The sequence below is a fragment of the Puma concolor genome, chromosome C2 (genome assembly GCF_028749965.1).
Source record: "Puma concolor isolate L17-30 chromosome C2, mPumCon1.1.hap2, whole genome shotgun sequence".
Classification (NCBI taxonomy): Eukaryota; Metazoa; Chordata; class Mammalia; order Carnivora; family Felidae; genus Puma; species Puma concolor.
Window position 1 is genome coordinate 87,049,954 of NC_141675.1, and position 12,219 is coordinate 87,062,172.

General features: G+C 33.3%; 1 protein-coding gene across 30 annotated transcripts in view; it reads left to right on the top strand.

The window, feature by feature from the left end:
* Positions 1 to 12,219, top strand: part of DLG1 (discs large MAGUK scaffold protein 1) — a 279,344-nt gene that overhangs the window by 161,087 nt on the left and 106,038 nt on the right. For 24 of the 30 annotated variants that reach the window (XM_086675062.1, XM_086675061.1, XM_086675060.1 and 21 more), the window contains 2 exons: positions 3,018 to 3,071; positions 10,988 to 11,038. In XM_086675062.1, coding sequence (XP_086531188.1) covers positions 3,018 to 3,071; positions 10,988 to 11,038 — 105 coding nt within the window. The remainder of the gene's footprint in view (positions 1 to 3,017; positions 3,072 to 10,987; positions 11,039 to 12,219) is intronic. The other 6 variants (XM_086675068.1, XM_086675077.1, XM_086675079.1 and 3 more) reach the window with 1 other exon arrangement.

The window sequence follows — 12,219 nt, forward strand, 5'->3', positions numbered from 1 at the left end:
TCTTAGTTATTCACATCCCACAAACTGAATAGTTGTCTCAATATAATTTTTTTGCTTTATTTTTTATTATGAAAAATTTCAACATGTAGAAAATGTAAATGAAATGTAAAGAAATGTAATGAAATGTAAAGAAATTTCAAAAGTCCTTACATGTAGAGGCAGTAGTAATACGGTGAATTCCCATGTATACTCATCACTAAACTCCAGCAATCATCAACTCATGGGCACTCATATGATCCATAATCCCTCTCATTCCTGACCTCTCATTGTCATTATTTTATTTGAAGTATATTTAACGCATTGTATCATTCAATATCAGATAGACTTTTTATATGACTAGAATCAGAAGATAACTTCTATGCAATGATGATGATAACAGACTTTTTTCATTGTATGTTTGTTAATAAATGGGCAGAGGGAACCAAAAGGCTTTGTTGCCTTAATTTTTGAAGAATGTAACTTCTTTTGTGACTTTTTTTTGTGTACCCTTTTCTTTCTTGCTATCCTCTGTAATTGCTTGAGCAAAATAAGGTAAAGTTGTGCCCTTAATTTTTTTAATGAAGTGAAATATTATGAATTTGAGGAATCTCAATGGGTCACTGGGAGATGAATAATTTCAGATACTCATATAATCTCAAATGTCTGTAAGTTGACTAGTTTTACCTAATAATCTTATATAACTAGTATTTGTACTTCATAGATTTGGTTTTCACTAAGTCATCTGAAAATAGATTATTACATTCAAAGGTAGAACTGCATGTAAAGTATATTTAATTTTTATATATAATATTTTTATAATATATAATTTTATATATAATAAAATATTCTCATTTTTAATCTGCTTCATGTAGCCCAGTTGCATATTATATGGTTGTTTAACCATGCAACTGTGTTGTCTTTAAGCATTTTATCGCATTATCATCCAGATGTAGTACTTTGCTGAAAATGGCCTAAAACATTTGAACTCTGAACACTTACCTCTTAGAAATGCCCATATACTTGGAAGAAGATGGTTATTTTGTGTATAATGTTTCTTTCATATAGGTTTTATGTATAATTCTTTAGTTAATTGGGATAGCAGAACTATTAATGTTTATAAACATATCCTAAAATTTGTTTAAAGGATAGTTGTCCTTTTGAATGTATGTAAATGTCATTCGATATGGTACATTTATACTCATATAGAAGAAAGATAATTTTGAGGGGGGATCACATACGTTTCTGGTATGTATGTCTGGATATGTTTTTCATTTGGTGTTTATTGCATTTTATTCTTTAAATTTTATTTCATCTACATAATAATTACTTTCCAGCTTACCCAGAAAACCATGCCTTTTTCAATCCATACATAATTAGAGATATGTTATTCTACTTGTTTTTTTGTTTGTTTTGCTCTTGAATTTTTGACCATTGTTATTCGGTGAGTTGTCTAGAATAACGGGTGGAAAGTGATAATTACAACTGAAAATAGAGATTTTTTTTTCTGGGTGATAAAAGATTGGAATCTTCGTGGTATCCTTGGGAATAGAAAAACTAATGATTTCTGAAAACTCAGGAAGAGTTCTTTTTTTTTTCTCTTTCTATGGCAATAAATAACTTTATTAAAATAATTTTATTAGGAAGTTTAAATAGGAAGGGACAAACTGGCAGCATTTTTGAGAAATAAAGAGAGGGTGTACACTTTTCAAATGACAGAGAAGATTATTTCAAATAGCAAAGTTTTAGGCCTAAGAAATTATTAACTTCATTAAAGCAGCAATGTTATATGTCATATTTTCTGGGAACTGTGATATGATAGTAGAACCCTTAAATTTAAGTGTAAAGAACAAGTAAAATGTAACTAAACGCTTATTATATTTTTAAAATATTTTTTTTAATTTAAAAAATTTTTAATTTATATCCAAGTTAGCATATGGTGGTTATTTTATTTTTAAATTTTATTTCTTTAATTAATTAATTTATTTATTTATTTATTTTTAAATTTACATCCAAATTAGCATATAGTGTAACAATGATTTCAGGAGTAGATTCCTTAGTGCCCCTTACCCATTTAGCCCATCCCCCCCCCCCCACATCTCCTCCTGTATCCCTCTGTTTGTTCTCCGTGTTTATGAGTCTCTTCTGTTTTATCCCCCTTCCTGTTTTTATATTATTTTTGTTTCCCTTCTCTTATGTTCATCTGTTTTGTCTCTTAAGGTCCTCATATGAGTGAAGTCATAAGATTTTTGTCTTTCTCTGACTAATTTCACTTAGCATAATACCCTCCAGTTCCATCCACGTAGTTGCAAATGGCAAGATTTCATTCTTTTTGATTGCCAAGTAATACTCCAGAGTGTGTGTGTGTGTGTGTGTGTGTGTGTGTGTGTGTGTGTGTGTGTGTATTAGGTATAAGATTATATATATATATATATATATATATATATATATATATATATATATATACACGCACACACACACCACATCTTCTTTATCCATTCATCCATCGATGGACATTTGGGCTCTTTCCATACTTTAGCTATTGTTGATAGTGCTGCTATAAACATGGGGGTGCATGTGTCCCTTCGAAACAGCACACCTGTATCCCATGGATAAATGCCTAGTAGTGCAATTGCTGGGTCATAGGGTAGTTCTATTTTTAGTTTTTTGAGGAACTTCCATACTGTTTTCCAGAGTGGCTACACCAGCTTGCATTACCAAGGAAGAGTTCTTATACAAAGAATATTTGTGGGTTTTTTTTAGAAGGTTGGTTAACTTTCTCACAGATCTTAAGAAAATTATGTCTGTTTTAGCAGAAATAATTTATTTCTCAAAAGCAAATCAAATTTAACTGTTTATACTTAATTCTTTTCATCTTCTGGTGCTGGAAACTGGCTCATTGATTAACATATGAAAAGCTCATATAAAATTAAAATTTAAGAAATAGCAAATCTTTCATATGCTTCTAACATTTATGGACATTAGTAATTAATGTGTCAATTTTCCTGTTAAGCTAACACATTTACAATTCTTTCTTTAAGGCAAACCCTCCTCCAGTACTGGTCAACACAGATAGCTTGGAAACATCGAGTTATGTAAGTTCAATTTCCTCCACACATTTAAATAATTCTGCTTTACCTGTTCAGTTTTTGATACATATACAAAGGTAACATCTTCATTTTCTTTAATACATTGGACTTGTGATGTTCTGTCACTAAGCTGTAGTTGTTAAAGTCAATGAAGCAATACTGTCCTTCTTTGGTTTTTTTCCCCATACTTATGCAAAGCAGAAATGTTTAAATAGAAATTTAGGGCTTATTTTTTTTAATGACTAATTTTCACTAGAGGCTATCTCTGACTGGTAGTCACTTAAACAGTGCCATATATTCAGAGTCATTTTAGAAATCTATTTGAGTGACTAGATTTTTAGTACCCAGGCATATATGTATATGTTCACATGTTAAAATAGTTATAACTTTGTATTAAATTGATTAGTGCTTCTCTGTAAACTTACTTTGTTAAAAAGCCCTTAAAGATAAATAACCAGAACAGCAGAATCTAATCTAACATTTTTTTACTCCAAAGGAAAATGTCTTCAGAGATGTTTAAGTAGAAGTAGTTCCTGTGCTTTTTTTTTAATCAAATGGTACATAATTTTATAGACTGTAAGTCCTTTTTTCCCTGTTTTTGGACTATAGTTGATTGCAGTCTGTATTTTAAAACACTGCCTAATCCAAAATCATGAGGACACTTAGGTTTTCCTCTAAGAGTTTCATAGTTTTAGCTCTTACATCTAGATCTTTGATCCATTTTGAGTTTTATATATTGTGGAGGTAAGAGTACAGCCTCATTCTTTTACATGTGGGTGTCCAATTGTACCATCACCATTTGTTGAAAAGCCTATTCTTTCTACATTGAATGGTCTTGGCACCCTTGTAGGAAATCAGTTATTAATATATGGGTTTATTCTGGATTCTTAATTCTCTACTGTTGATCTTTATGTGTATCCTTATGCCAATACCACATAGTCCTGATTACTGTAGCTTTGTAATAAGATTGGAAATCAGAAGGTATAAGTCCTTCAACTTTTTAAGCTTGTTTTGGCTACTCTGGGTTCTTTCCATTTCTGTATAAATTTTAGGATCAGCTTGTCAATTTCTGCACGCAACAAAAGGGCAACTAGGATTTTGGTAGGGATTGGTTTGACTGTAGGTAAATGGGGGCAGTATTGCCATCTTATCAATATTATATCTTCTAATCTGTGAACACAGAATGGCTTTCCATTTGTTTACAACTTTAATTGTTCTCGAAATGTTTTAATTTTCACTGTACAAATCCTACACTTCTTTTGTTTAATATTTATTCCTGAGTATTTTTCTCTTTTAATGCATTTATAAATGGAATTGTTTTTCTTAATTTCATTTATGGATTTTTCATTGCTAGTGTATTAGAGTATAATGGAATTTTAGGAATTCATTTAGAAACATAATAGATTTTGATCTTATATCCTGCAACCTTACTGAACTCATTCATTAGTTTTTTAGTGTGTAGATTCATTTGGATTTTTTATATAAGATCATGTCATCTGCAAATTGAGAGAGTTTTACTTCATCCTTTACAATCAGAATGTATGTATGTATGTATTTATTTATTTATTTAGCCTAATTGCCCTGGCTAGAACCTCCATTATTTCAGTGTTTAATAGAAGTGGCAAGAGCAAATATCTTGTCTTATTCCTGATCCTTGGGAGAAAGCTTTCAGTCTTTTACCATTAAGTATGCTGTATTATACTCGATTTTCAGTATTAATTGATATAATTTTATTGGCATTGGGGTTGATTCTGTCTCTGTGCATTCCTATTCTTTTTTAAATAGTAAAAAAATGTTAGGGGAAGGCAAAGTTAAGGACAAAAATTCTCAGTTCTTACTGATTTCAGTAATAAGATGGAAATGAAGTAATTTGTTGAAATAATTTCCATCTGTCTTTTTTTTCCTTAAGACATACCACAAATAGTGAAGGTTACAAAAATTCATTTGATTGGACTTTGGTAGTTTTCTTATATACTAAAAGCTTCATTTTTTCGATATATATTGTGTAATTGGTAACTGTAATATTTTTAAATCAGCCTAAATGCTGCTCTTCATTATTTAGTAAAATCTTAATGTAAATTCTTTTGGGGTTAATACTTTGTATTTAGTTATGTTAATTCTTCATTAGGAAGAACATTTTCTTCTTCCCAATACATTCTTATTTTTAGATTCTTACCTTGTAATAGTTTAGACTTTGAAGTTTTTAATTGAAATTACATATTAATAGGAACTATGAGTCACATGAATACTGATAGATAAAATCTTGACTTTCAGTATCTTATAGTTAGAAAGGAATTACTGAGTTGAACCTACACAACAAGGAATTAGTAAATTAAGCCTCCTTTTAAATCTTCCTTTGGAGAACTCTTATACTGACTATGTAACAGGATTTGTCTGTCCTGTTTGGATATATCGGTGTAGGCTGATGAGAAAATTAAAATCTTTGGGTCTGTAAGGGACTGAGGATATCTGTGTTACAATTTTTCCTCTGCCTCTTTATGGCATATATGTACCCATAATTAAAGCAAATTATATTAAAAAGAAAAAAATTATACAACTTAATAATTAATAAGTGCTATTCCAATATACTAGCAGTAACTAGTTGGAAATGAGTCCATTAACTCTGTCAATAAAATATGAAATACCTAACAATCAGCTTAACAGGAAATTATAGAGCTTGTAGTAAGAAAACTATAAAACGTTGCTGATGGCATAAAAGAATACGTAGGTAAACAGAGAATAGCTCTTATTGCTGAGCAGGAAGATAACACAGAGATCATCATTTTCCCCAGATGTATCTGTAAATTTGATACAGTACCAGTAATAGTTCCCAAAATGAGAGTGTGTTCGGGTGCGGGGAAGGAGGTGGGAAAGGAAGGGAGAAGGGGTGAGAGAAAAAGAAAGGAAGAACTTTAAAATTTAGTTTCTCTGTTGCACTAACCACATTTTAAGTTCTTAGTAACTATATGTGGGTAGTAACTACTGTATTGGACAAGGCAGATTATAAAATATTTTATCACAGAAACTGGACAGTGCTGATGTATAGAAAAGTAAAAACTCAAAAATAGCCAAGTAAAATTTAAAAGTAACTGTGAGAGATTTCCCTACCAAATAATAAAACATTATAAAACACCATTAATTAAAGAAGCATTGTTCTGGTCCAAAACCAGATAGATCAATGGAATACAATTTGCCTTTGATATATGTTGTATAATCTTATTTTTCTTTTGTGGCCAGGTTTTTTTTAGATTAGTTACTCTTGATTACAGCTCTGTAGGGTTTTTTTTTTCCCATATATGTTAGAATTTTTTTTTTTAATATTTAGGAATTTACCAGCTGTTCTTAAATGTCTTTGCTATTTGTGCCTTCCAACCAGACTGCTGCCATAATTTGTTCACCAGTTTACTTTTCTCCATTTGCTCTCCATTTTTATTTTATACTACCATATTTCCTTTTCTGGAAAATCTGTTAAACCTACTTGATGCTCAGAAACTTGAAAGAATATTTCTCATTGCTTAGTACAGCACTCAAGACCTTTCACAGTCAGACCCTGGTCGACTTCTAGTTTCTGCTCCAGCTTTGACCACCTACAGAAGCCCATTTTGTTGATAAGACTAAATTCAAAACCTAGAAAATATTAGCAATGACAGTTCTCAGGAACTATTCTAAGTCTACTCTTATATTTTTAAAGAAGAAAAAAAACTATTTTGTTAATAATATATTTACTTTGCCTGAAGATTGATCTCTCTCATTTTGTTCCCATGTTACCTCTCACCCTATCCTGTTAATTGAGAGTAATAGACCTTATATAATAATATAAATATTAGGCAAGCATTCCTTTCCTATTGGAAAAGAGGAAATTTTACCTTTTGTAAAATTACAAAAAAGAAGGCTAAGCAAACCAACCATTTTGTAGTTTTGCTGGAAAACATATTGCTGTTGAAAATATTAGACCACCATTGCTTTTTTTACTTTTATTGCCAATGAGGTGGTACTTACAAAGTAATTTTTGGCTTTGGTAATGTACTCGGCATTTTGAAGCCCAGTTTGAATATGTGTAATGTTGTATCAAATTGTCTCTATATATGAAATAGCAGTTTTAAGTTATTGAGGCTTTAGAAATAAAGTCATTTGGGGTCCATATTGTCTAGTCACTTTTCACCTTTTTATGATCACTCTTATCTAGCTAGAATCCTCACTAGATATCAATGACTTAGCATTAAATTAAGCACGAAGTACATTTACCATATGTTTACCTTTTGAGAAGGCTTAATGGTAAAAATACCAAATTTCTTAAAGCAGAAATCATAAGGTCACAATATAGGAATTTTACTTACTGACATCAAAAGGGCCATATAAGCACACTTATGTTGAAATGTTTTCCAGAATAAAATTTCAGAGTATTTAGAAATAAATGAACAAAAATAGAGCTCAGTGTAGCAGTGCTGGGATTTGGCCAAAGCCATATGCTGAGGAAAATGTATTACCTTTAATGGATGAGTTGGGGCACCTGGATGGCTCAGTCAGTTGAGCAGCTGACTTCAGCTCAGGTCATGATCTCATGGTTGGTGGTTTTGAGCCCTGTGTCAGGCTCTGTGCTGACAGCTCAGAGCCTGGTGCCTGCTTTGGATTCTGTGTCTCCCTCTCTCTGTTCCTCCCCTGCTTGCACTCTCTCTCTCTCTAAAATAAATATTAAAAATAGAAGAGTAATCAGCATAAATGAAATAGCATTCAGCTCAAGAAGCTTTAAAGAAAGAATAAAGAATTGATAAAAAAAAATGTAATAGCATAGAATGTGATAGATTAATCAGTAATATTAAAGCCTCTTTGATAAAGACTGAGACTTTTAGCAAGAAAATAAAGACTATACAGATAACCTCTAGAGTAAGAAAAATGGTGTAGCTGCAAATACGAGGTTTTTTTGTTTGCTTGTTTTTTACTCATAAAAAAGGACTTCCGGAGCACCTGGGTGGCTCTGTTGGTTGAGCGTCAGGCTGCACACCGAGCATGGTGCCTGCTTAAGATTTTCTGTCTCCCTCTCTCTCTGCCCCCTCCCTCATGCTTTCTCTCTCTCTAAGATAGATAGAATGAACTTCTAGTCAAGTTGGTAGGATATGTATATGTATATGTATATGTATATGTATATGTATATGTATATGTATATGTATATGTATATGTATAAACCTCCTGCATTCTAGATGCCTAGAAATCTGTTAGGAGGCGGGGGTGGGAGGCCAGTAAACTATCCCCTAAACTGAGAAGGCACTTTGAGACCAAAAAATGAAGCAGACCACTCCTTAGACTTTTTACACAGTTTTTTATTTGCATGGCTGTCGGGTGGTCAACAGTCTATGGCAGCTGCATGGCTATTCTCTGCAACGTCTGGACCTCACAGATTTTATAGAGCAATGGGACTTGCAGAAGGGCATTGTAGTGGGACACCTGGCTGCCTCAGTTGGAAGAGGATACAACGCTTGATCTCGAGGTTGTGAGTTCAAGCCTCACATTGGGTGTAGAGATTATTTAAATCAATAAACTTTTTAAAAAATGCTTAAAGAAAGAAGGGCATTGCAATGAGATCAGAGAAGGGTTCACATGCACCTAATTGACTACAAACTTTAATTAGATTTTGTGGTGCCACCTGTGCATCAGGGAGGGGAAAGACTATATTATCTCAATAGATTCGTGGGAGGCCAAAGCAAGCCTCATCCTGGCCTTGGCAGGCATTCCTAAGGTATGTATCTTAATTTCCAAAGGGTCCAGAACTCATGACACTGAGAGGTCCTCAAGTGAACATGAACAAGATGGTGGGCCAAAGGTGGAGGCAGTATTGTCAGCACTCCGACAAAATCTGAGATTAAAAAAAAAATTATATGTGTAACATATAACATAATCTCATAAACATAATCTCAAAAACAAGAAGAAAAACTCTTTAGGTGAGAAAAAGAGGAAACAGTAGCAATTGGGCTTGAATCCATTATAGCCATGAGAACCCAAAAAGGTAGAAGAGATGAGTTTCAAAAGCCCTCAAGAAAAAAACTCCTAGGACCTAAACTGGACCTGAATTAAGTGTTACTTTCTTACAGTATGGTGAAGAAAACAAAGTAGTTTACAAAAGACTTCATTATTCTGTTGTTTCATTATTCTATTGCTGTTTAACAAACCACCCTGAAACTTAGTGGCTAAAAAATAATTCATTATTTCTTATGAATTTCTGGGTTAACTGGAAGGTTCTTCCACTTTATATTGGTTGGGGTACTGGAAAAGGCTGGAAGATCCAAAATAGTCTCATTCACATGACTGGCAGTTGATGCTTGTTACTAGTTAGGAGTGCAGCTGGGGCTTTTGGCCAAGGGCCTCAATTCTCCTTCATTTGAATCTTTTCATATGCTATTTGAGCTTCCTCACATAATAGCTCCTGAGTTCTAAGCAGGTGCATTCTAAGACAATGGTAAATATTACACAGCATCATTTGTGCCATATTCTTTATAACAAAGCTCATCTAGGAACTGCCTAGGTTGAATGGAAGGAGAACTAGATGACACCTCTTGATGGTAGGATGGTTTAGTCATGTTGCAAAACAGCATGGAGGATGGAGGATGGGAGGCATCTAGAGAAATGCAGTTTATCACAATCCCTATTTGACTTGCTCGGGTATTTTGCGCAGCCTCATCCCATCAGAAATGTTAGAGCAAGGCTTGAACCAAAATTAATCTGCTTACAAGGACCATTCACCCTTCACCAGTGACCCTCTCTCTGTGGAAATTCTTCCTGGAGGGAGTAGGGAATAAATTGGAAGGAATAAGATAAAGTGCTTGGTCTATAAGATGTAAGCAAGAACGCTTGGGTGGCTCAGTCAGTTGAGCATCCAACTTCAGCTCAGGTCATGATCTCACATTTCATGGGTTCGAGCCCTGTGTCAGGCTCTGTGCTGACGGCTCAGAGCCTGGAGCCTGCTTCGGATTCTGTGTCTACCTCTGTCTCTCTCTGTCCCTCCCCTGCTTGTTTGTTCTTTCTTCTTCTCCTTCTCCTTCTCCTTCTCCTTCTCCTTCTCCTTCTCCTTCTCCTTCTCCTTCTCCTTCTCCTTCTCCTTCTCCTCCTCCTCCTCCTCTCTCCCTCTCTCTCTCTCTCAAAAATAATAATAATAATATTTTAAAAAGATATAAACAAGGACTTGAATGGGACATCAAATTTAGACATGAAATACATAAGTGAAATTTGTGACAACACTAAAGTAACAGATGCAGAGGTGGGAACTTGCAAGATATATAAAGGAAAGAGTAATAAGTTTTTCAAATTTGATGGTATGTAATGCTCATGAAGAGGTGAGTTATGTATATTAGGAATGAAGCTAAATGATAGATTGGGGTCACTTCATACAGAGCCTTGTATTTGAGTTTCTGAAAGTTTTAGAGGGAGTATGTTACTAGACATGGGCTCCGAAAAGATCCATCTGTGTAAAACACATTAGAATGATTTGGGGAGTGGAGAATACTAATCCAAGAGATTGGGTAGATTACACTGGCAGTAATCCAGAAGAAATTAACAAAGGCTTGTACCAAGGTAGTAGAGATGACAATGAAGAGGTGATTGTTTTCAGAAAAATTGAAGTGAATGAGTAAGAATTAGTAGCTGATTAGATGTGTGGATCAAGGCAGTGAAAAGAGTTGGAGTTCCATAATACTAAAAGCTGTACATACCCTTTCAGTATTTGAAGTTATAATATCATAAATGTCAACTCATTAATCACATTTGTACTCTTCCAGTCTTTGAAATTTTACCTAAAATCATTACAGTAAAGCCAAATTATTTGATTACTATCATATTTAACAGGTTTGCATTAATAAATCATGCAAAAATTATGTCTTGACATTTCCAATTTTATACTCTAAATTTCTGTGCTACTTCTTTTTCCTCATTAGGTTAATGGCACTGATGCAGATTATGAATATGAAGAAATCACACTTGAAAGGGTAAAAACTTAATTATCTTAAGTTTCTTATGCATAAATCTGTTGCTTTAAGGAATTCTTTAAATATACTGCTCTTTCATATAGAATTAAAAGGAAAAGATCTTTTAAAAACAGAACTGTGTAATATTAGTTTCTTTTATAAATTAGCCATGGTGTTTTTAGAACATGTTGCCTTTTTTTAATAACCTTTTTTTAAAAAAATAAGCTTTTTATTTAAAATAGTTTTAGATTTACAGAAAAGTTATACCAAGAGTTTCCATTTATCCAGGCCTCAGTTTTGCCTATTGTTAATGTCTTACATTACTAAAATACATTTGCTTCAAGTAATGAGTCATATTGATACATTATTATTAACTAAAGTCTATATTTGGATTTCCTTAGTTTTTATGTTTTTCTCATTCAGAATCCCTTCCAGAATACCACATTACATTTAGTTATCATGTCTCCTTTAGGCTCCTCTAGTCTAACAGTTTCTCAGATGTTTCTGTTTCTAAATTTTACATTTATTTATTTTTCATATAAAACATTGTTGATTTTAAGTATTTAGCATCCTAGTAATGTGGTTATTGTTATCAGTTTTCTTTTTTAGCAAAAAGAAAAAATAGCCATAGTTCTAATGGACAAGATCCTATCGAAAGTTTATGAACTCTCCCAGTCAGAAAATAACTTAAGGTTATGAGTTAGATGTGTAAATTTTCTTGAAACATTTACTCCTTAGCAGTATCTGCAGTCAAGGGGTGCCTGGGTGACTCAGTCGGTTAAGCGTCCAACTTAGTGGATGCGAGGTGATCTTGCAGTTTGTAAGTTTGAGCCTTGCATCGGGTTCTGTGCTGACAGCTCAGATCCTGGAACCTGCTTCGGATTCTGTGTCTCCCTCTCTCTCTGCCCCTTCCCTGTTTTGCGTTGTCTCTCTCACGCGCACACTTCCTCTCTTCTCTCTCTCTCACACACACAAAGATAAACATTAAGAAAAAGAAGACCTTCAGTTAATTGATGGCTATATTTTAGTAATACCACCTTGTCTGACCAGCATTTTGGGGAAATAAAGTGTTTTACAAAAGTAAATTTCCTAAGTAGCTGAGTGTCTGTATATTTCAAACTAAAATCCTAGATAATTAGATTTGCTTATTTCAAGCCAGAGTGAAAACACTCTGAGTGCAAATAGACCTAAAAGGGTCTTTT